The sequence below is a fragment of the Protopterus annectens genome, chromosome 5.part0 (genome assembly GCF_019279795.1).
Source record: "Protopterus annectens isolate FY-2018-M chromosome 5.part0, PAN1.0, whole genome shotgun sequence".
Taxonomy (NCBI): Eukaryota; Metazoa; Chordata; order Ceratodontiformes; family Protopteridae; genus Protopterus; species Protopterus annectens.
Window position 1 is genome coordinate 311658338 of NC_056735.1, and position 25862 is coordinate 311684199.

Sequence of the window (25862 nt, forward strand, 5' to 3'; positions counted from 1 at the left end):
GCCATGGTTCGCAGAGAGCTTACAAAGCATCAAAGGGATCTCATTGTTGAAAGGCATCAGTCAGGAGAAGGGTACAAAGAAATGTCCACAGCATTTGATATACCATGGAACACAGTGAAGACACTCATCAAAAAGTGGAGAAAATATGGGACATCAGTGACGTTCCAAAGAACTGGACGTCCCTTCAAAATTGATGAAGAGACCAGATGAAAACTGGTCAGGGAGGCTGCCAAGAGACCTACAGCAACAATTAAGGAGCTGCAGGAATTTCTGGCAAGTACTGGTTGTGTACTACATGTGACTACAATCTCCCATATTCTCCAGATGTCTAGCCTATGGGGTAGGGTTGCAAGATGGAAGCGTTTTCTTATACAGAAAAACATCCAGGCCCTGCTAAAATTTGAAAAACAATACATCAAGTTTCTGCCAAAAGCATGTGGGAAAATGTGTTACGGTCTGATAAGACCAAGGTTGAACTTTTTGGCCACAATTCCAAAAGGTACGTTTGGCCCCAAACAACACTTTGCATCACCAAAAAAACACCATCCCCAAGGTGAAGCATGGTGGTGGCAGTATGATGCTTTGGGGTTGCTTTTCTTCAGCCGGAACTGGGGCTTTAGTCAAGGTGGAGGGAATTATGAACAGTTCCAAATACCAGTCATTTTTGTCTCAAACCCTTCAGGAATTTGCTAGAAAGCTGAAGATGAAGAGGAATTTCACCTTTCAACATGACAATGACCCCAAGTATACATCCGAATCAACAAAAGAATGGCTTCACCAGAAGAAAATTAAAGTTTTGGAATGGCCCAGCCAGAGCCCAGACCTAAATCCAATAGAAAATTTGTGAGGTGACCTGAAGAGGGCTGTGCAGAACAGATGCCCTCGCAATCTGACAGTTCTGGAGTGCTTTAGCAAGGATGAGTGGGCAAATATTGCCAAGTTGACAGACTCCTATCCAAGAAGACTGAATGCTGTAATTAAATTAAAAGGTGCTTCAACAAAGTATTAGTTTAAGGGTGTGCACTCTTATATTCATAGGTGTGTACTCGGCCAAGATCCCTGGAGCCTTTACAAGCCTAGCCCATAGAAGTGCCCTGGCATCATGCTGCCATTAGTTCCCGGTGCCTCTATCAAGTAGAGCCACTGGAGTGATCCCGGGGTGAACTTTATTTCCCATCCACTCATCAAGATTTCTCTTGAAAAGGGCCAGTGAGGTGCTCTGCTTGATATGTATGGGAAGTCTATTCCAGATCATGGGCAGTCTCTGGGTTATGAACCTGTCCCTCCAGCATGTTTTGTTGATTGTGGTAATGAGGTTGAGGTCCCTGGAGCATGTGGTGTGGAGGGATTGGGATTTCTTTAGGTGTAACATTTCTAACAGGGCTGGGCCAGACATGACTTTGTAAGTCAAGCAGAGATTGCCTCTTAATAGACTATATGAGACAGAGAAAAGCTGGAGTTTTTTGAGTCTGTCCATGTAGGGCAAGTGTTTAAGGCCTAGGATCCTCTTCATGAGGTACGTTTGTGGCCTTCCAGCTGTTGCAGGTGTGTAGTGAGGTACATGCCAAATGGAGCATTATACTCGATGACTGGTCTAATGAGGGAAGAGTAGAGAAAGATGATGACCTCCTTCTTCCTGGATGCAAAACCCTTGGTAATGAGATGTGCTACTTATGCAATCAGCTTATTGTACGTTTTTTATTTTTTATATTTTTCCCCTAACAGATTTGTTTTTCAATTGAATTGTACAGGTTATAGGTCACATTAAAGGTGGGAAAGGTTTTGAAGTGATTTAGTGTGGTCTCATTTTTTTTACATCACAAAAACCTGGCATTTTAACAGGGGTGTGTACACTTTTTATATCCACTGTACATATAAAGCAAATAAAGGGGAAAGAGGACACCCCTTCCTAGTTCCTCTCCTAACACAAATTATCAAAGAGGATCCCTCTCACTTTAATGTTTGTCTCCAATCCTTCATATAGCCTCCAAATTAAGCTTATAACTGCATCAGGGAGTGCAAATGCTTCCACTGCCCAACTCAAAATCCCAACCTACTCTGTCAAATACTTTCCCTGCATCAAGACCAACTAACAGCAGCAGTATTTTCTTACATTTTTGCTTCCCGTGGGATCAAAACTGTTCTATTAATGTTGCCAAATGATTACCTCCCCTCCAGAAAACCACACTGATACATTATCTATCAATGTTGGCAACACTTTTGGCATTATTTTAGTTAGTGTAGACATAAACACTTCATAATAGGTTCATAGTTTAGTACTAAGCTAACTGCCTTTGCGAGCCATTTTTTAAGCCTAGACAATTAACCCTTGTGATACTCAAACCCTGCACCTTGTGTTTGTAAGGGAAACACCTTAGCCATTAAGCCACTATCCCAACCCCCTGGTTTAAATTTGAAATGGGTCTATACGAAGCTGGGTCTGATGGGTCTTTACTGTCTTTAGGTAGTACAGGCACCACAGCTTTCTTTCAAGATGTTGGTACTTCCCCTCTTTTTAAAATTCAGTTAAACAAAACTTTCCGGATCTTTAGCACTTTCTTCCCTCCTACCATCCAGATTTCAACAGGAATACCATCTGTTCCTATGGACATTCCAAAAGATTAATTATACATCACATTTTAATCTTACCTCCTATCTTAAATATTAGTTGTTGAGCCTCATCTACCTCTAACCTTGGCATAACAAAGTCTTCCATAAATATTTCCACTTGTGCTCTTTATTTCTACATTTCTCTTGCTTTACATAATTTTCATAAAATTTCCAAACTACCTCCAATATTTCTACAGGATCTTGGGTTATTTTTCTTGTTAGAAGGCTTAAGTTTGATCACAACCCTGTCTACTTTATCTTGCCCAAGTTGCTGTGCTTAAAATTTTTCTGCTCTTGAGTTACTATCAGAATAATCTGTGCATATTATTCAAATACTGCCTTACTTTCTCTACATTTGTGCCTCTTCTTATTCTGTGACATTCCTCTTATTCTGCAATACATTAGACTTTGTCAGCCCCTTTAAGTAACTATTTCTTAACCATGTCTCTCTCTCTCATTTCTATACCATTTTTAAACTCAATTTTCATTTTATCACACTCACTAGTTATACATTCTGAAGATATTTCTATCTTCCATAATAACTCTCAAATAATTTCTACAACCCAATCCTTAAACTCCTCTCTTTTAAACATATCTGTGGGAAAGCCCCAGTGTCATTTTACTTCATTAGCCTGCAATGTTATGTTGGTTATCAGTGCACGATCTGAAAACATTTTTTGATGCGTCTCACAGCTTTCAATTAAATGCCCAAGCTCCTGTGACATATAATTTCTATCTACTCCAGTCCAGTTACTGTACCTTGGGAATATGGAAATTCTGTACAAATTCCTACTACTAAACTCATATCTTCCAAAAAAAGAAGTACCTATCATAACGTTCCATGTTAGTTGTCCATCTCGCCTTCCTTCTTGCTGGATGGGTTCAGAGCCGATCCTCGGCTCCAACTCGGCCACTTACTATAGCTCGAGAGCTCTTTACTGACTCAAGGCTACCCCTTATCCCAGAATGCCCAGCGTCAGCAACCCAAATCTCGTTTGAGATTACTCACACTAGACATAATTAAATAATCCATTAATAGACCTGGATATACAGTTAACTGTCATGGTTTGGTTGGGAAGCAAGTAATAAAACAAATTAGCCAGTGAAACCATTGAGAAACTCCTTTCAATCCTTGAGGAAGGGGGACAGAAGGAGGGATGCAAGAAGGAAGGCGCAATGAAGGACAACTAACATGAAACGTTATGATAGGTACATAACTTCTTTATGTTAAGCTATCCAATCTCGCCTTCGTTCTTGCTGGATGGGACAGCGTCCCTAGCACCTCAATCCTGGGTGGCTCATTGGAACAGACTCTTCAGAACCGTGGAACCAAAGGAAGTCCTTCCCCGGGAGACCACATCTACTTTGTAATGAGAAATGAATGTATGAAGATCTGCCCAAGTAGCTACTGCACAAACTGAATCTATGGGCAATCTAGATTGAAACACTACCGAAGTAGCTACTGACCTGGCTGAATGACCTTTGGGTTTTGTTGGAAGATATTTTTGTCACAAATGGTAGGTATGGGCTATGATGTCTAACCATTTTGACAATGTTACTTTAGAAACTGGAAGACCTTGTTTGTTGTTAGCAAATGAAAGGAACAACTGATCTGATTTTCTCATCTATTTAGTTCTATGGAGATAGAAACGCAGTTGTCTATGCACATCCAATTGGTATCATCTGTATTCTGCCTTGTTGGAATGATTAAGGAAAAAGACAGGAAGGTCAATGGATTGATTCAAATTGTTTACTGAACAAAGTTTAGGTAAAAAAGATGGGTTGGTTTTCAGTGAAACTCTGTCTTTGTGAAAAACTAGGTATGAAGGGCGAACACATAGTGCATGAAGTTCTGAAACACGTCTAGCAGAAGTAATAGCAACTAAGAAAAGAGTCTAGCAGAAGTAATAGCAACTAAGAAAAGAGTTTTCCAAGAGAGAAATTTCAAGGAACATGATGCTGCTGGTTCAAAAGGTGGCAGTATCAAGGAGGACAGAACCAAATTGAGATCCAAAGGTGGAAGGGGCTCTTTTAGTGGGGGTCTAAGTAGAGATGTACCTCTCATGAAGGCCTTACAGAGTTTGTAAGGCATTATGCTGGAGTTAGAAACTCCGATATGAAAATTTGTAATGACAGCTAATTGTGATGGTAGTAGCCGCTGCACCAGAATGAAACAGTTCTGCTAAGAAATCCAAAATCTTGTGTACAGGAGCTGTAAAAGGATCTAAATTTCTGGATTCTGCCTAGTAAGAGAATCTTTTCCATTTGCTAGCATAGACTTTCCTTGTATTTGTCTTATGGGAGGAAACAATAATATCATGCACTGCTGGGGAAATATTGGGGAGCCTGGCTAGGATTGGAAGTGGAGTAACCAAGCTGTGAGCTTGAAAGATTGAAGAGACTGGTGTAGCCCACTTGACTGATGAATCAAGAGGTCCGGTACTGGGTCCAGAATCTAAGGTTGGGCTAGAAGGTGGGGGTGAAGGAACCGAAACCAAATCTGTCGAGGCCAATAGGGGGCAATGAGGATCATTTTGCAACCCAACGATTTTGCTTTCTGAATGACTTTTGGAATTAGGGGAAAGGGGGGAAATGCATAAAGGAGTTCCTGAGGCCAATCGTGGACTAGAGCGTCCCTGGGTGTCTGACCTGGAGGAAGAGCAAGGGAGAAGTAGCTGCTGCATTTGTTGTTGAGGGGACAGGCAAAGAGATCGCAGCAAGGCTGACCCCATTTGCAGAAAATTAGCTCCACAATTTCCAGTTTCAGAGACCACTTGTGAGGCATGAGGATCGCCCTGCTGAGCCTGTCCGCTATTACGCTGGATTTCCCAGGGATATGCGTTGCTGTCAGAAAACGTTGGGAGGAAATCGCCCATTGCCACAGTCTGAGGGCCTCTCAGCACAAGGGGTAAGACCTGGTTCCACCCTGTTTGTTGATGTACCAAACCACTGACATATTGTCCGTCTGTATTGCAATAGTCCTGGCAGGGAGAGAGTCTTGAAAAGCTTACAATGCTAGGAGCACTGCTGTCATCTCCAGGACATTGATGTACAAGTGGTACTCGTGAGGTTGCCAAGTGCCTTGGACTGTCTTCCCTAGATAATGCCCCCCACCCTATTAGGGAAGCGTCTGTGGTCACTGTGGTGACCGGATGGAGTTCCATGAAAGGTCTGCCCTGAGTAACTGGCGTGGAGACCATCCACCAGGAAAAGTGTCTTTTGCAAGATTCCATAATTAGCATCATGTTGAGACATGGGTAATTCCTGGAAGGACCACTGTGTGAAAAGAAGCCACTGAAGGATTCTCATGTGAAAGCGTGCTAAGGGAACTAGAAGAATGGCTGCTGCCATGGACCCTAGAACTTGAAGAACATATTTGACTTGAATTCTTTTGCTCCTCTGGAGAATTGACACCCTTTTTTCGAATAATGGAAACTCTTTCCTGAGGCAATTTTACAATCATTTTTTTTTTTGTGTTTAGCTCTACTCCTATGTATGTAATAGATTGACAGGGCAACAAGGCAGATTTTTAAGTTTACTATGATGCCTAGTTGAGCACAGGATGTGATGGTATAATCTCGTGCTTCTATAAGTTGTTGCCTGATGGTAGCAGTGAGGAGCCAGTCGTCCAGATAAGGAAACACCTGGAATCCTAGACGTCTCAGGTGAGCTGTGACTACTGCAATGCATTTGGTGAACACCCTGGGGGCTGTGGTGAGACCAAAGGGCTGAGCTCTGAATTGGTAATGACTGGCCCCTAGCCAGAAGCATAGAAATCTCCTGAACAGTCTGTCCATTTTTATATGATAGTACGCGTTCTGAAGGTCTATGGAGCACATCCAATTGTCCTGACCCAGAAAGGGGATAATTGACTGCAGTGTTGCCATCCGGAACTTTTCTTTTTGTACAGATTTGTTTAACCTGCTGAGATCCAGAACTGGTCTCCAGTCCCCTGTCTTTTTGGGCACTAAAAATAATCTTGAGTAAGTTCTGGATCCTACTTGGTCTGCGGGGACTTCCTGGATGGCTCTTTTTTCTAGCAGTCTTGAAACTTCTGTGACTGCCTGATCCCTTAGATTGGGTAGAACATCTGGGATGGATTTTTTTGAAACAAAAGGGGGTTGATGAAAGGGAATCTTGTAATCTCTGGATATAATGGCTAGTACCCATTTGTCTTTTGTAATATTTTGTTGGGCGACTGGATACAATGAAAGCCTTCCCCCGACTGCCTCCAGAGTTGAGCAGTCGGGCATCCCTTCAGGGATGCTGACAGGGTTTGGAAGAGAACGCATCTCTGTCACCCTGAATTTGCGGACCCCCTCCGCCATGAGGGTGGCATCTGCCATTGTTATTACTTCCCCCTCTGCTCCTGGGGGAAAAATCACCACATGCATCAGGCAAGGGTCCCTGGGATTTTCAAAACCACATCTTTCCACCCTTCTGACCCTTTGGGTATGGTCTGGTAGGAGTGGAAAAATGGACTCCGACATCGGAGAGCGTCTTGCCTTCCTGCTGGTACCGGATAAGCGTGTCTTTCACCTGAGGTCCAAAGAGAGAGAGGAGCCATCAAAGGGGCTATTGGTGAAGGACGCTCTGAAAGGTTCTGCAAACTGACACAGCCACAGCCAAGAATGTCTCCTAAGAGCCACTCCTGTTCCTGCAGCTCTACTCGCTCCATCGGCTGCGTATGAAATAAGCCTCATGGAGGAGTTGACTATTGAATTAAGAGTCGCCAGCTGGGTAGCTACCTTAGCTGAAGCTCCCTCAGCTGTGGAATCTTGTAGGGTATCTCCAAGCTCTTTTAGGAGATCCCTCTGAAGCCTAGTAAAATGGGAAAGATAGTTCAGGGACCTAAGGGAGAAGGTTGTTGATGAAAACATCCGCTTCCCATATCTGTCCATCATACGAGCGTCTTTATTCGCTGGATGGACAGATGAGGAGGTTTCAGCTAACTCTCTCTGTGTCTGCTGCTACCACCATGGCATCAACTGGGACACCTTTAGTTAAGAATTGTTTGTCTTGGGGAGCGGTGATAAATTTATTGGGTTTTCTCGGGACAGATTCCATGGAATCTGGAGCTGACCAAGCCTTTCGAGACACTACAGACATGAGTGGATCAAAAGGTGGAGACATCCAGGAGGTGGAACGTCGGGAATCAAATGTGTCCAGGTATACAGACTTGTCCTCGAGGGGGCTAAGGAAGTCCAGCTATGCCTCTGCCTGAGAATCTCAAGGATGTCCGAAAAGGAAACATCTTCAGAGGGGGATCTTGGGGACCCCCCGATTCATCCAGGTTTGTATCTGAGTGACAGACTCAGGGGAGTCTTGGTGCTTCCTCTTGCACTTTTTCTTCCGGAAAGTCTGCTCAGAATGCTCTGGGGAGGTTTCAGAAAAAGAGGGTTCACCCAAAGGAGTGTCCTGAGACATAAATTCCCTACGCTTTGGGGCTGGAGGAGGAGCAGAGGTTGTCACAGGCACAGAGGGGGACGGAGCCAATTGAGCCAATAGTGGAGCCGCCTGTGGGGACAGCACTCTCCGTATGACCTCAAAGGCGCCACGGTCTCGACACAAGGAGGGCTCCAGCTCCAAAGAGACAGGAATCCCACCCTGCGCAGAGGGCGACGGGCCCCTAGCCAATGTGGGAGCCGAGCTCAACTGAGCAGATGGTCCGAGAGGGAGAGCGGTGTCGGACAAGGGTCCGATGCCACTTCTCCCTTCGGAGCCAATGAGAGAGCTTTGGCACCCAGATACCTCGATGGGAGGAAGAACCGAGGTAATTGGAGCCAATGTCGAAATTGAAGAGGATATCATCGGAGCCAAAGGAACCACTATCGGAGCGTCCATGGACTCTGGCTTCGAACCAAGCATAGTCGGAGGACGAATCGAAATCGAAGCGGATGGAGCCGAAGCCTGTTGAGGCAGGCTCAAAAGCATTTTAGCAAGGGCCTGTGACTTCAGCAACCTACTGACCACTCTCTCCACATCCTGATCCGATAACCTAGAGGATTGAGAGGAGTGGAAAGATAAGCGATGACTTGACTTACTTTGAAGTAAGTGTGATTGTGGCACCGAGCGAATTGGCTCCAATGAAGGAGACCTAGCAACAAATGGAGCCAATGGAGGGGTAGTCTTGTCCGTGCCAGATGTCAAGCTCACAGGTCAGTTCCGAACATGGAGCCGATGGCTTGACTGGTTTCAAAGGTTTCACTAGCTGAGATGCTTTAGCTGGAGAATCCTGTTTTAACAATCCACGGAAGATAAGCTTGTTTTTCTGCTCCTGCAGGACCCTTGTACTAAAGGCATGACAAATAGCACAAGAGTCCTGCAGGTGCAGAGCCCCCAAGCAGTAAACACAACTAGTGTGCCCATCTGTCAGAGACATCTTCTGACAGCATGAGTCACATGTTTTAAAACCAGAGGTTTTAACTTCCTTAGACATTTTATCAAAAAGGCAAACTACAATAGTAACTAAAAATTAATAAAGACCTTAAAGGAGAGCCTCTAACTTAAACAGCTGCCCTTAAAGGGAGGTGGGGAACTCACTAAGTTAAACGAGTTCAGGGAATAACAGAAGGCCTAGCGACTACGGGGCAAAGGCCAACATGGCACAAAAAAACACAGCAAGGATGAGATAAGGGGTTTACAATAAAAGAAACTTACAAACTACTACAAGAGAGAAAATATATAAAGCGGCAAACCAGATCTAGGTAGCTGACACTGGGCATTCTGGGATAAGGGGTAGCCTTGAGCCAGTGAAGAGCTGTCGAGCTACAGTAAGTGGCCGAGTCGGAGCTGATGATTGGCTCCAAACCCATCCAGCAAGAACGAAGATGAGACTGGACAACTTAACATCAAATATTTTCATAAATTTCTTCTGAAATCCACCCTTTTTTGTTATCTTTTCCCTTTGAGAGCACTGAAGCATCCTTACTATTGCAAATCAAGTTTCAGTCATTATCTATAGATTGTTACACGGCTAATGACATGGGGGCCACTCTAAGCCTAGCCAAGTTTACCCAAAATAATAAGGATGTCCTGTATCCAAACAAGACAATGAGGGCCAGGCATTTATAAGCTACCTCTGTCCATAAGGGGACATGGGTGCCAGGCTTGGTGTACATTTCTTATTCCCCATCCGCTGGTCTAGGTTGCATTTAAACTGGGTAATAGATTAACTCAGCTTCATATGGCTGGGAAGCCTGTTCCATAGGAGAGAGTGTCTCTGGGACACATCTGTTAATCCAGCATGTTCTTTTTAATCACAGACAAAATTCAGGACCCTAGACTTTGTATTTCTAGTACTCTCTGACTTACAAATATGTAGGAGATTCATAAGCGTGGAATTTTCAGATGCCTTATAAGACAGACACAGATTACCCCTCAGCAATCTATAGGACACTGAGTAGAGGCACTCTGGATAAGGCAGGTTGGTTATGCCCTGTATTCTTTTTGCAACGGACCGCTGAGGTTGCTCTAATAGTCTCTGCTGAAAGCAAATTATTTGTCCAGAAATTTTCTTAAGCTCCATAATAGCAGTTTTTGGTGGAATATAAATATATGCCAGGGTAGGGTAATCCTCCTCAATTTCCAATAGCCCCTTACTACAACAAATCTACCACTATTCATAAGTACAATTCTCAAATTCTCACAAATCTTAACTCAGCACTCCTGACCAAACTCGAATCTACCTACAACAAGTTAGCTAGATTTGCTGCCCAACAAACCTACAAATCCCATCACTGTCTCTCTCTAAAACACCTAAACTGGTTTGAATTACCCCACCAGCTTCTTCTCTTTCAGCTCCAGATCATCCATTCTATCCTACACCAGCCTTCCTACTCCCCAGCACTTTCCCCTCTCATCTCCCATTATTCTCCCTCCAGACCTCTCCGAAGCTCTAACCAAGACCTACTACATATCTACAAACCCAAGTCTAAGTTTGGTCACAACATGTACAGCTATCACCCCACTATTGCTTGGAATAGGCTCCCACTAGAAATCAGGACCCTTACACATGCTAAATTTAAGACAGCCACAAAAGAGTACTTTAAAAGTCACTGGTCCTGCCACTGCACTCTCCCTCCTTAACATCCCCTACTTCCCATACCGTAATCTACTTTCTGCCCTTAACTCACTCTTCTCATTAACTCTCTCTAACCGTCCTTGACTACTCTTTCTACTGTTTTCTAAAATCTATTAAGCAAATCGCCTCAGAGAAACATTCTATTGTAATTGTCTTGCCTTCATGCAACTACATTATGATAAAACTGGGTTTTTGTAGCCACTTACCCCAAAAAGTATATTCATCTTAATGACATATATTCTTTTTATACATCTTGAAATAGTTTTGCTATACTCCTGATTACGGACACTGTATAACATTGTATTGCTACTTAATGCCTTGTAATAATCCTGTAACATTGCTGTTTAATGCTAATTTATAATGAAAATTGTATAACATGTTGGAGCTTTTCTCCCCGGGCCTCCGCTGAAAAAGGGCTCTTCAGCTCAATCAGACAATCCCGGTCAACAAATGTAAAATAAATAAATACAATATTCCTTCTTCTACCACTATTAGAGCCCTACTAGCAATTAAAATGATTATTCTGCTTTTCCTTTGCCCCTGGTATACTGCTGAATATCCATCCTGAAATCCTTTCTTTGTCAAATTCACAATCATTTCTTTCCAAACATATCTCCTGCAGCATTGCTATTTACACTTTGCATTTCTTAATAAAATGCAATACTATTTCTTTTTGTCTATACTTGTAAGGCCATTTATCTGCAATTATAATATGGGTAGAGTAGCCATTATGATAAAAAGCTATTGCTCCCACCTATTATACATGTCAGTTTTTTGAATGTATATTTTCAATTTTCATATTACATGCACACACTGTTTGTCAAGCTGATCTTTTATATTGGTTCTTCTCAGCTCCATTGAAACCTATGTCACATTTCCAAGATTTTTTGTTTTGATGAAAGCCCTCAAACAAAAAACTAAATACATTTTTAGACCTCCCTCATCACCTACTAATTTAGAACAAACACCCCAATCCCCAATTAATTTTGGGCAAACAAAAAAAAACATATCAGTGGCATAACAGATTGTGCACTCTCCTTTAGTGAAGAAGGCTCTAGGTTCTATTCCAATACTAGAGATAATGATTGCTGACACTGTAGTGCAGCATAAGGGGAATGTGACATTCCTGAGTGTGCAATCCTTCAGATGAGATGTTATCTGCTTGAGTTGGTGGTAGCTCATGTGGATGTAAAAGATCCCACAGCACCTACCGAAAAGAGAAGGGGGATTTCTGGTAAAATTTCCCTCTAGTTGTATAAATTCCCCCTTGGGTTTCCCCTGTTGAAAAGAGGACTAACCCATCTACAAAGGATAAATTAAATCAACTTTAACACTCCTGATAGGAACTGTCCCAAATCAACAGCTACACCCACAGGCATTAGCTAACCTACAGTTAAGGTTACCCATGCTAAAGCACACGCTACAGCCTGTGCTCCCACTACACAGATAGTTTTCTGTTCTTTTATTATCTCTATTGCCCTCCCAAATGTAAAAGACAGCTTACATGCTTCTAGAAAATAAATTTTAGCCCTATGAAAAATGCACTGGTGATCTTTAAATAAAACTAAATGGTACACAGTTCTAGTAAATGCATTAAAGTACTAAGGCTGCTACAGAGGCTCTCACCATTCAATTCATAATTTCAAATTATTTTTCATTTAACTGCTTGCCATTGTACCTTTACATTTTACATTTCCGTCAACAAAGAATTTTCAGATCTCTCAAAATTGATTGATTGCACTTGTAGACGGCTTGTCTCCAAATAAAAGTAGTCAGCGATGAATATTTGCAAAATTCAGTCAGAATAGAATGTGCAACTGCCTTCAACTGCAGACTTCTTGACTCCCACTGAACATTTGCTAATGGTAAAAAATGCGCTAATATCTTTGCAGGTGTAAGAAACTTAGCATTTTTTGTGGCTTTCATCATGTGGTCTTATTTTTCAAGCCTACTTGCTTACAAGAACACTTCATTACAGCTGAAGACAAGGGCATTCATTTAGACATTCACCCTTGTAAAAATAAGGAAAATATCTTAGTTCTGCATATAATATAATTAGTACACTTTTACACCCCACACCAGCAACCCATGATCAGATAATATGAGCATTAAACTTGCTTTTGTCCAGCCTTTCTTCTCCTGTTACACTGAAAAGCCTATATTTCTTACAACTAAAAAAGCACAAAACAGTCACTGAAAAGATTCCCCTTCCAGATTTAAAATATTCCTGACCACACACTACACAAAACTTCTTTACAATGTATGACATACCTATATATCTACATACCTGACATACCTTTCTATCATGGAATGTTTTATACAAATACTAATAAGAACGAGTACATGCTTTTCACCCACAAGTCTGACTAAGTCAACAAGAATACAGTCTTTCTCAGACACTTTTTCTTGCAAAACTATAGTTCACAAATGTGACTATTGCTTTAAAGCCTCCAATTTAGTTACTAACTTCAGTGTCGCTGTTCTTCTTCATGTTCATCCTGATTTCCCAACATCAGACTGTGGTTCAAGTTCAATGTACTCCAGATTCTTCTACTCAACTCCTGTGCGTTTTCTCTCTCTCTCAAATTTACCTTTGTAGTACTGGAAAAGCTTTCACTGGCAAAATCTCTCTATGAGCTTTAGTGCCAAAATAATGAGAAGAGTTTCCTTCTGTTTGCTGGCTCACTTTTTGCTGAATAAACTTTTCTATTTTATCCTCAGCCTGTCCTGCATCAAAAATGCCTTTGATCCTCCAGGGAAAAAAATATTCTGGAGACAGCTGCAGCAAACAGCTTGGAATCTTAACACTGGCCTCTCAACGTTCTCTGACTACTGAGATAAGTTTTTCTTCTGCCTGGTGCTGTCGCCAATGTTTAATACTTTTCCCTTCTGCCACACTTCTGCCAGGATCAACTCTTTCTGCTGGTATGATTGCTTCTTTTATCAATACAAGTCTTGGCTGCTTTATCACAGTGCGGTTTACAATATACAGTTGATTAACTCTTTCAGTTAACAAATTCTGCTATGTAATATCAGTCCAGTTGCCTTTTTGTGCATTCATAAAATTAATAGAGTCTATTCCTTCCAGTTTCTCTGGTACAGCAAAAAAATCACATTGTTTTTTTTTCCTGAGCACACTGTCTTCTAGCCCTACCATTTTTTCAAATGGTTCTTCTTGAGATGTCTCATACTCAGCTTTTTCTTCATTTCAGCCTTTGATTTTTACAATGTTATCAGCTCATCTGAATAGCTAGTTAAAGCTACTTCTATTTTTTCCAACCATTTGTTATTTGAGTTGATGTACTCTAATGTATATTTTAATCACCTCCGAGTACATTTCATTTATTTTTCCTCTGAATCAGTTGAAGCCATGTCTTGTACCAAAGCTGAAGTTTGAACTGCTTTTTTGCTGAACAGCTGCAAGATTCTTCCCAGCCAGTGTCTTCTTTTCTGATTTTCTTTCAGGTTCTCTAATATTTTTCTTTGCGGACATCCACACAGCATACTTACTAGCAGTAACTGATACAGTCACTTTCTTTTCTCACAGTGGAAGAGCTGAAATTAAGCTGCTGATCAGTATGCAGCCATCTTGGAAGTCAATTAAGCCTTTATTCTTCATAATAGCTATTAATTTGTTGTAAAAAAAGCATATTAAATAAAATGGATGGATGGGTATCCACAAATTTACCCCAGGACTATTTGGAAAGGTCCTCCTGGAGAAAGAACTGCTACCTGTGGAAGGGCATTGGCAAGGCAAGAATGGTTATGAGACTCACAGGCCTTGTGATATATATGAATGCATAATCTATAAAAAGACGGAAACATGGTTCAAGTCAGCATGAATGGATAGCATTTTCTGAACAAGAATAAGATGTAGAAAACAATATGTGCTCTTTCTCTTTGAAATTCAGAAATTGAGAAAAATGGGAAAACAGCATCTGCAGTGACAAGACAAGTAGGCAATCACACTGGTTGTATGCAGTAAAGGTTGATGGTAGGAAGGTGGGGAGAAGGGATAGTATAGGGCAGCATGACTGAAGTATGGGGTAGGGACAGCCAATGCAAGCACAACACGATAAAGAGATGTACAACTGTGATATAAGAAGACTGATACAAAATATTTTTCTGTAAAAGAATATGTGCTATAATTTATTGGTGCAGCAATTTGCTATTACTCTGTTTCACTGTATTTCATACCTGTGGATGACAAATTTCCAGACCTTTGAGCTTTGCATCTTCCATCCATACTGAATCTGGTGGTAAATTTCGACTCCGAAAACTTACAGTTCTACAACAAAAGAAAAAAAAATGATTAAATATTAGTCTAAATTCCAACATCTGCTTTCAGGAAGCAAAATTAAAACATTCTGAAAAACAAACAACCAAAAATACATATAATAAATCAGTTACAAATATGATTCCTTTCCCCAAGGCTCTTAGATCTTTTTTTACATAGGGGTCGGTCTGTTGTCAACTGTCAACATCCGTTTTTTTTTTCACTTCATTGTATCAAAAGGTTCAAAGTCATATTCATCACTGCAGATTGGAAGTTTGTGGTTTCCACAATTACTTGAATGAAAGTCACCAGACATACTACAAGAGTACAGATGTTGCTCCAACTGACCTTCCCTGCTACTGGAATATTTTTGGGAGTACTGAAGAGTTATCCATCTGTTTGCTGCTGTTGTTGAAAATGTCACTGACTAGGAAAATTGTTTTTGGGGTTGCAATCTTTCCTTGAATACTGGGGTGCTGAAGCATGAAGTAGCTAATGCAGACATTGTTTTGCCAATCTTTTCAAAATCTGTAAGCATCTCATCAACAGATGGCCCAAGTGAAGTCCCTGGGGAAATGTGGGCATCAGTGAGCTGACTGTTCACATTAACAAGGTAGTGCTGTGGCCTAAACCTTGTCAGTTACAGAAGTCAGCTCTGCAAGTATACCCCTAAAGATCCTTTCAGAAAAGGTTTGCCAAGACTTTTGCAAATGGTCTGGACATTAAGCCATGTGGCTTATAAGCATTCATTTTTCAATGCCAGCTTTATCCAATGCAGGATCTCAAGGAAGCTGGAGACTAATCATGGCACTCACTGGGTGCCAGTCAGAGCAGAGCTAACCCCAGACAGCATGCCATTCCATCACTGCCCCTCCCCAAATACATATACAAACTTATACACTGTAAGCAGTTATTTTATGTGAATAATATTTTATTATTCTAATAATAATGTGAATAATAATATTTCATTATTCTAAGAACAATAACTTACTACATGTGAAAGTCCATTAAGGATAATCAAAATGGGTTACAAAAGATTTGCTACTTAGGTACCAACTAAGGTTGCAATGAATGCTGGTGCAAGACATGTACATATCTTCATATGGACAAAGGGTCTGCTTATAAGACGTCTGACCAGGAATCAAGCCACATAAAGAGGGAAAGACAAACATTATGATCTGCTATTACAGTGATTCCTTCCAGCAGTATCAACAGCTGCAGTTTTCCTCTAAAGCTGTTTGTTTTAAGGATACAGCAGAGTTTTTCTTAAACATGGACCTGGCCTGCTTCTAGCAGCTTTATAAAGACTGTCTTGTCTGCCTTCTCTGGGACTACAGTCAGAGTGTCAGAATATTTGTTTACAACATCACAAAAACAAACACAACTTTTTATTTATTTACTTATTTTATTTTATTTATTTTAACATTTGTTGACCGGGAAAGTCTAACTAGGATAGAGCCTATTTTCAGCAGAGGCCCGGGGAGAAACACTCCAGACGCATGTCGTTGGAATATGGGAGGAAACCCAGGTGAATGCAGGGAGGACAAGTAGACACCGCACAGAAGGCACCCCAGCCAAGAATTGAACCAGAGAGACCGTCTTGCTGTGAGGTGCCAACGTTAACCACTGCACCACTGCGTAACCCATAATAATTTTAAAAGTGGAAGAATGACCTAGTAGTGCTCACTACTCATTAGCTGACAATACTGTTGATTGGGAGAAGATGAATCTTTAACAGGAACAAACTCCTCCCAGACTGTTTTCTCAAAGTTTACAAATTGGATGCATTCATCTTCCTGCCCTGTATCTTATGCTAAGGAACACTACATTACCTTCAAGTAAAAATCTTCTTAACTTGAAAACATTAGAAGATGGAAATAACTCAAGCTTCCTGATCAGTTCAATGATTGTCATGGACAAGAACTGTAAAGGCCCCAGCAGGTTACTTTGTGAAACTCTTTAACCAGAAGCCCTTCACTGATCTGGAATACACAGGGCCAACGCCTGTGTAGGATGCTGAGGTACCAACTGTTTTCAGATGATCTCCTGCACAGGCTGCATATAATCCTATGTAAAATGTTGGTACCACAAAACTGGCACCTCAGTTTGCGTTAACCCATTTAAGGATTTGCTGTTGAAGGAAGCAATGGCTGATCGATTACAATTGTCTGTAAATTTCAAATATCATGCAGTCTTGTTCTAGTGACATCGTTCCTGAAAGAGATTCTTCCTGGGGCAAAACTGATAGCTCTATCTGTAAAACAATGAGAAGTGCCAAGTGTTCCAAGGCCTGCACTGGTGACCAGTACTTATTTTACCAGACAGAGCAGATGTGGATCTAGTGTGTGTTAACTATAACAAAGAATTCTGCTTTACAGTTTCTAGTGTGCATAACTGTAACTGCATTACAGTTAACAGTATGAATAATTAAAAATGGAATTCATCTGAAAACTTAAAAGCATCTTTCTAGAAGGCAAGTTCTTCCTCCATTTCTCAATGTGAAGACTGTCCCCATCACCCCCCTCCACAATTACATACTCCCACTTGAAGGTTGCACTACCTCACATAACAGGAATGCTTACAGTTATATGTTTAGTTAACTGCAAAGTCTATAGTTTGCAAATCTTACAGAGAACTGGCTAACACTGGTGCCTGGTATTTGTCCACCTTCTTGACAGATTGCATAACCTTAATGTGAACCTCAATGTTTGTCATAACTGGAGCTGCTTTAGGATCCCTTATTACATCTGTAGAAAATTTCAAAGACGTCACCACTATGACCAGGATCTTGAGCCTATTAAGATGGAAAAAAGTTGTGATAAATATAGCTGTTTGGCCGTACAGCATCATAGCTCAAAGTTATCATCTGCTAATTTGTTGCAGTACTTATGGTGTTGATTATATTACTGTGGGAGGTGCGGAAGGCACAGCCCCCACCACAGTAACTGTGCATCTCCACTCATACAGAAAAGCATGTTTCTGTTGTGCACAAAAGGCACTATTCATTTCAGTCAATAGTATCTTTCGGCTTGGACTTCCAAGATGGCAGCACACTGAGTAACAGCTTCTAGCTTTCCCAGTGTGAAAACAGAAACTCAGTAGAAAAGACCAGTGGACTTTTGTGTTTCTGGGTAAATGTCAGTAACTGGCTAGTAAGTGCACTACCTGGGTGCCAAGAAAAAAGAAATATAAAGGACCTGAAGAAATATCAGCTACAAAAGGAGAGAAAAAGCACTGACTGGGAAAAGTACCTCAGCTGTTCAACAAAAAGCAGCCCAGGTCTCATGATTTCCAGTAGCACAGAGGAAAGGATAAGGCAACTGCACACAAGACCTGTTTAAAATAAATGAAAAACTGATGGAGTACATCAACTCAAACAACAAAAGGCTGGAAAAATGGAAAATCATTTGTCAGCAACCTGTGGGTTATGGATCCGATACAGATCAGAGCCGGCAGCATACCAAGCTAAAGATCCAAGTTCCAAGCTCCTCCACTTTACCCATACTACCCTGCAACCTCCTTCCAAGCCTCAGATCACATTTGCCACCTGCACAAAATAACAAAACAAACTAACAACCTGAGAAACCTGACTCAGAGACAAAACAAAACTCGAGCATCCAAACCTCGAGTTCAGCTAAATAACCATCCAGGTTAGGGGGAAAGGAGGGAGGGATGGTTGCTGACAAATGAAGTTACCTACTCAGATAGAACGTTATGGTGAGTACATAACTTCTTTATCTGAAGCAGTTAACTTCATTTGATCAGCAACCTGTGGGACAGAGTCCCCAGCTACCCAAAATCTTGGGAGGCCCTCAAGGAAGAATATTCCAGAGCACTGCAGAGACAAAAGCAGCCCTTCCTCTAAACACCAAATCTAGTTTATAATGAGAAACTAAGGTGTGAGAGGAAGCCCAGGTAGCCGCTGAACAAATGTCATCCAGGGAAACTCTAGACCAGAATGCAGCAGACGTTGCCATAGAAGGCGTAGAATGAGCATGAACTCCCATTGGTTCTGGCAAGCCAGGTTCTCTATATGCTAAGAGGATACAACTCGAAATCCACCTGGCAAGAGTCACTTTAGAAATTGGTTTCCCTAGAAAGGATTTTGTAAAGGAGATGAAAAGTTGGTCAGATCTACGAAAGACAGCCGTCTTGTGTAAATAAAAATGTAACTGTCTGTGAACATCCAGTAAATGAAGTTTATACTCCCCTTCTGGTAATTAGGGAAAAATACCGGCAAATTAATGGATTGATTAATGTTCATCTCGGAAACAACTTTGGGAAGAAAGGAGGGAGATAGTCCTGAGAGATACCCTGTCCTTGTGAAATACAAGGTATGGAGGTTTGATACAAAGAGCCTGGAGCTCAGACACTCTCCTGGCTGAGGTAATGGCTACCAAAAAGGCTGTCTTCCATGACAAGAACTTCAGATCAACGGAAGCTGCAGGTTCAAATGGAAGCGTGACTAATGCCTGAAGAACCAAGGTCAGGTCCCACGGTAGGGATGAATTTCTAATAGGAGGGCTCAAAAGAAAGGTACTATTTAGAAAGGCCTTACAAATTCTGGTAGCAGCAAGAGAACCAAAGTTGTCCCCCAATATGGAAATGGGAAATAGCAGCCAGCTGAACCTTTACAGTAGATGAACTGGCCCCCTGCTGAAAAACATGAGACAAGAATTCTAGAACCGCTGGAATAGAAGCGGTAAAGGGATCCAAGTTCTTACGCGAAGCCCAAATGGAAAAATGTTTCCATTTACTATTGTAAATCTTCCTGGTAGAGGGTTTATGTGCCACCACCAGAATGGACTTGACTAGGGAAGAGATACTGGGAGTCCTGGCAACTAAGGGAACTGGATCAACCAAGCTGAGAGCTTGAGCTCATCCAGGTTCAGAGGGGCCATTCCCAAGGGGTGACAGATCAGATCTGGAATGGGATACAAGATCCAGAGAGGAGCTATGAGATGAGACCGTAGGCAGGGGAACCAGACTTGATGATGCCAGAATGGGGCTATGAAGATAATCTTGCTCCCCAACCAACGAGCTTTCTGCAAAACATTTGTCATCAGCGGAAGCGGTGGATACGCATAAAGAGGACCGGGTGGCCAAGCATGGACTACAGCGACTCTGGGGGCTTCCCCTAAAGGAGGAATTAGAGCAAAAAACTCACTGCACTTCACGTTGGAAGGCGATGCGAAGAGATCGCAGCAAGGCTGACCCCACTTGAGGAAGATCTGTTCCGCTACGGAAGAATTCAGAGAAAACTCGTAAGGAGAGAGGATAGTTCTGCTCAATTTGTCTGCCAGAATGTTAGACCGACCCGGAATGTGCATTGCTAACAGGAAGCGGTTGGTGGGGATTGCCCATTCCCAAACTCTCATGGCTTCTCGGCAAAGAGGGTAAGACCCGGTCTCCCCTGTTTGTTGATATACCAGACCACCGACATACTGTCTGACTGGATCGCAATAGTCCCCGGAGGAAGGAAGGCATGAAGGGTCTGCAACGCTAAAAGGACCACCCTCATCTCCAGTACATTTATATGCAGAATGGTCTCCATCTGAGTCCACGTGCCTTGGACAGTCCTGCCCGCACAATGCCCCCACCCTAAGCGCGAGGTGTCCATGGTCACCGTGGCCTGGGGTAGGAGCAAAACAAAAGGTCATCCTTCCTGAAGGGCTTGGGATTAGAGCCACCACATGAGGGAGTTCCTGCAAACCCTGCTGAGGGGAATTGGCAAGTCTAGCAGATAGTGTAGAGTGGACCATTGGACTTGCAAAGTCCACTGTAGAACCCTCATGTGCAGACGAGTGTAAGGGATCAAATTGATCACTGCCGCCATGGACCCCAAAGTTCTCAGGACTAACTCTACTGGGGGAGCAGGAGACTGAAAAAGAGCCAGTACATGCAGAGCCATGCTGTGAAGTTTGTCTGGTGTTAGGAAAGCCTTGGCCTGAAGGGAATCTATCCTGGTACCTATAAAGTCTATAACCTGAACAGGTTGGAGGAACGACTTCTTGACATTTATAGTTATCCCCAACTGGGATGATAAACGGAGGAAGAAGTCCCTGGCTAGAGAGATTAGATGCCTGGTGGGGGCGGGGAGAAGCCAGTCGTCTAGGTAAGGGAAGACCTGTATGCCCTGGAGCATCAGGTGGGCCGCTACAACTGCCATGACCTTGGTGAACACCCTGGGGGCTGTGGTGAGACTGAAGGGTAGGACCCTGAACTGGTAATGACTGGCCCCTAGCTGAAAGTGGAGAAACCTCCTGGACCGTCTGTCCATGAGAATATGGTAGTACGAATCCTTGAGGTCTATGGAGCACATCCAGTCCTCCTCCTGCAAGAGGGGCAGGATGGATTGAAGCATGACCATCTGGAATTTCTCCTTGGCAATGAAAAGTTTCATTGTGGACAGGTTGAGGATCGGCCTTAAGTCCCCCGTCTTTTTTGGAACCAGAAAGAACCTGGAGTAAACCCCTAATCTGGACTGATCTGGGGGCACATGCTGGATGGCTCTTTTTTCTAACAGCTTTTTTATTTCCAAAGCTGCGGCCTCCCTTTGAGTGGGTGGAACATCTGGGAGACGTCTTGAGTAAGGGGCCTTGTTTATGAAGGGGATTGAATAGCCTCTGGATATTATCTGAAGCACCCACCGAACTGTCGTGATGGACTCCCATTGAGCCAAGTGCCTCGAAAAATGCTCCCGACTGCCTCCAGAGAGGAGCAGTTGGACGACCCTTCAGGGCTGCTGTGTGGGTCGGTCAGAAAAAGGTTTCCGTGACCCAAAGTCCCCCCCCCCCCCTGCCTCTGGGCCGGTGTCCACCTTGTCCCCCTCAGCCTCTGGGGGAGAAGGGGTCCTGAGCGTACCGGGCTTGCTGAGATTTCCAGAACCACATTTTCTTCTGCCCTCGCTGGTTCCTGGAGAAGGACCTTTGAGAAGTAGAAGTGGATTCTGATGACCGACAGCGTTTTCCCGTCTTTCTCACTCTGGACCAGCGTCTTGCGGACGGTCTTCCCGAACAGGGTAGACCCGTCAAAGGGTGCATTCACGAAGGACGCCTTGAAAGGTTGCGAGAAATCGCAAAGCCGAGGCCAGGCATGACACCTTAAGGTGATAATGGACCCTCTAGCTCTAGCGGCTCCATCTGTGGTGTGGGAGAGTAGCCGCATAGACGTATTAGACACTGATTTGAGAGTGGCCATACGAGCCGAGAAAGTCAGTTTATCCTTGGCCGACAGGGACTCTGGGGGAGACTCAGCATACTCTTTAACCAGGTCCCGCTGCAGTCTGATTACATGGGCCAAGTAATTCAGCGCCCTAATAGAGAAGGTAGCTGAAGCAAACATCCACTTTCCAATATGGTCCATTGCCCAAAACTTCTTGTCAGGGGGATGGACTGAAGAAATGTCCTGAGCTAGTTCCTTTTTGGTGGCTGCCGCCACCACCATGGCATCTACAGGGGAGCCCTTGCTCCATGAAGCTTTGTCTGCAGGGGGGCTCAGAATCTTGTCGGGCCTCCTGGGTATCAGCTCTACAGTGTCCAGTTCCTTCCTGGTGGTAATCAGGTCGACCAGGGGGTCAGCCAGGGGGGGACCCAAGAGGTAGATGGGCCTGTGTTGAATGCCTGCAGAAATACCGACTCGTCCGAGGAAGGCTTTTTTGGCGGACCACCCCCCCCTTTGGCGGAGCATTTCCATAATGTCTCCGAAGGAGACGTCGTTGGGGGGGTAACCTGGGAGAACCTTCCCCTTTCCCCAAATTGGTATCCTTGGTGAGGGACTCAGGGGAGTCCAAGTGCCTCCTTTAGCACAGGAGTTTGTGAGGAATCTCCTCAGGGGGACTGTCCGAGGGGGGGGTCACCAATGGATTCATGTTCCTCCAGGAGAACTGGCTGGGGCATCAGCGACACAGGCTGTCCGTGGGACTGGATGATGGAGGACAAACCGAGCTTCGAGGGTGCGGAGGCGGACCCTGAGGAAAGAGTGAGGGGTCTCGATCCTCTAGAGAGAACCCTCTCCACAATGTCAAATGCCGATGGGGAACCGTCCGCTCTAAGACAGGTGGCCAGCACCCTTGGATCCAACGAAAGGATCGGTGTCGGAGCCGAAGGGCTCGGATCCGAGTGGACGGTGTGCTCCGACCGCAAAAGAGCCGAAGACACACTCACCCCCTTGGATCCAATGCCCGTCTCTCGGCCCCGAGAGCTCGGATCTGAAAAAGGATCCAATAAGCTCGAGGGCATGGCCAGTGTCGAGGTAGCAATAACCATCAGCGCCGACTCCCTGACTCAGAGGCTTCTCAGATCCGAAGACTCCAAAGTCCGGTAGTGGATTGGAGAAGGAGCTATCGGGGCAAACAGTGGAGCTGAACCCCCCCCACAGAGGGGGGGGCAGCAACACCCCCCCCATCTGCAGCTGAGTTTGCAGGAAGTGGCGCATTATCCGGTCCATATCTGCCTCCGAGAGGCTACGAGAAGATCTGGAAGAGGCCGCTGAAGCTGGCCGGGAGGGCCAACGCGACAACCTCGAAGATGGTCGGGCCTCCTCCTCTGGCTCCGGAGAGAAGCGTGGGGAATGGAGCCATGGGGAAGGAGGCTTGGTAATCTTTCATGGATAAGAGAGAATCTTAGCGGGAGGGGCCGAGGGGTCCAATTCAGCCCATTTGTGGCTTCTCTCTCTCTCTCTTTCTTTCTCTTTCTTCCTTCCTTCTCTCTTTTCTGCCCTTTTTTGCCTCTTGCTCTCCCTGAGACGAGGTGGGAGGGTGAGTCCCAGACAGGGGAGGAAGGCCAGATGGTTGGGCAACCGCAGCCACGGCTGTTGCTACAGAGGGAGAAGAGGAAGAAGAAGCTTATTCCGCGGGTAGAAGACACGCCAAAATCAGTTTGTTCTTCCTATCTCGCAAGGCCCGGGGGTTAAAGGCTGCACAGATCTGGCAGCCTGAGGAAAGGTGAGAAACCCCCAAGCAAAGAACGCACTGAGTGTGACCATCCGCTGGCGACAGCTTATGGCCACACTTAGTGTACTTAGAAAAGGTAGTTTTCTGGCCATCAGCCATACCCTCACACACACGCACACCTAAAGGGAAAAGAGGGGCCTACTAGGAGATAGAGATTACCAAGGATAAGAGGGATAGATTAGTTAAGAAGAGAACTAATATCTAATAATATAGAAAAATACTACACACTCAGCTAACAATTATACTACCGAAAATTTTTTAGAAAAATAGAAAAACTAGTTACACTGGCCTGGAGCTTGAAAAATCCCATTGCTTGGCAAAGCGCAAAGGAGATCTGGGGATTGGAAGGAGGTTGCAAGGTAGTATGGGTAAGGGGAGGAGCTTGGATCTTTAGCTTGGTATGATGCCAGCTTGGATCCGTAACCCACAGGTTGCTGATCAAATGAAGTTCACTACTTCAGATGAGATGTTTCAAAAAATAACAGAATTAAGAGTACAGAGCACATAGGGAAATCTTGAGATTTTCAGCTGTACCAGAGAAGCTGGAAGGAACAGACTGCATTAATTTTATGAAACACAAATAAGCAAGTAGACTGGTATTCCACAGCAGGATTTGTTAACTGAAAGGGCACATCATGTGTATACTCCAAACCTGTATATGAGAAAGCAACCTAGACCTTTAATAGTAAAGATGCCATCCTACTAGCTGAAGGAGTTGATTCTGACAAAACTGCAGCACAAGGACAAAGTACTAAAAGTAGGAGACAACAGAGTGTTTGTGGAGAATGATTACTTATTGTACATCAGGTAGAAGAGGAGTAAATTTATTCCACTGTTTACAGAAGGTCGATAAGCAAGCATGAGATTCAAACTGCTGTACCCAGCTATCTTCAACATATTCTTCCCTGGAGGAACAAAATCATTTCTTGATGAAGTACATGCTAAGAAGGAAATATAAAAGTTTGTCCAACAAAAAGTGAGATGTGAAACAAGAAAGCAATTCTGCTTTTTGTTCTTCTGGTAATAAAGGCCACAGGGAGACTGTGCCACTGAAACATTTTACAATGTTTCAATAAAGAATGCTGGAGAAAAGGAAGGCAGCATGAGAGATGACTAGAAGAATTGACAGTACACTGGAAATGAAGCAGAGATAGGACTTGGGAGATGAAGAGGAATAAAACCAGTAACTTTGAAACTGGCAAACGTGGGATTACAAAACAATAATTATATTTGTGAAATATGACAGAACAAGAAAATCTGGAACTACTGGACTTTTTTGGACTCTGTTGGACTTCTGGGGGACTCAAAGTATATGCCCTACATCACGTCATTAATGTTCGGAAACAAATTAGGGGCAGAGAAAGGAGAACTTTAATGATAACTAAACAAATTGTTTCTTAACAGTACTATTTTTATAGTGTATGATTTTCTTTGCATGCTATAAAGTAACGTTTTCTCAGTTGTTTTTAAGTGTAATGGGGATTCTACTGTAAACAGGTACTACTGTTTTTTTTTTCTTTTCTTTCTCACTTCTCTCTTTCTCTTAGTTCTGTTTTAAGAAATGTAGGCACTGTAATGTAACAAAATAAAAAGCACGGTTAAAAGAACATGACAAAAGAAAAAAAAAAAGAATGTGCTTTTTCTCATCCTTGCAAGGGCAAATGACTGGATTAAGGCCCTTAGCTTGATCAAGTAACAACTTTAAGAAAAGTAAGTAAATGAAAAAGGATAATGAATATTATAAGGCCTTTTTTCTAGCAAATAAATGTATGATTAGTAGCAATTCCGTAACTGGTCCACATGTCTTCATAAAGGCAATTTGATAGAGAGAAACTGGCTAGGAGGTAATGCTCTCTGAAAGCATTCAGGTGTTTTCCCAGCTGGGAGAGCTATAAAGATGAGACAAAACCAGACAGCACTTAGTAGAAGCACAGGCTGCA

General features: G+C 43.3%; 1 protein-coding gene across 1 annotated transcript in view; it reads right to left on the minus strand.

Annotated features, from left to right (window-relative positions):
• Positions 1 to 25862, minus strand: part of ACOT9 (acyl-CoA thioesterase 9) — an 825297-nt gene that overhangs the window by 202607 nt on the left and 596828 nt on the right. The window contains exon 11 of the mRNA XM_044072291.1: positions 14891 to 14981. Within this exon, the coding sequence (XP_043928226.1) occupies positions 14891 to 14981 (91 nt within the window). The remainder of the gene's footprint in view (positions 1 to 14890; positions 14982 to 25862) is intronic.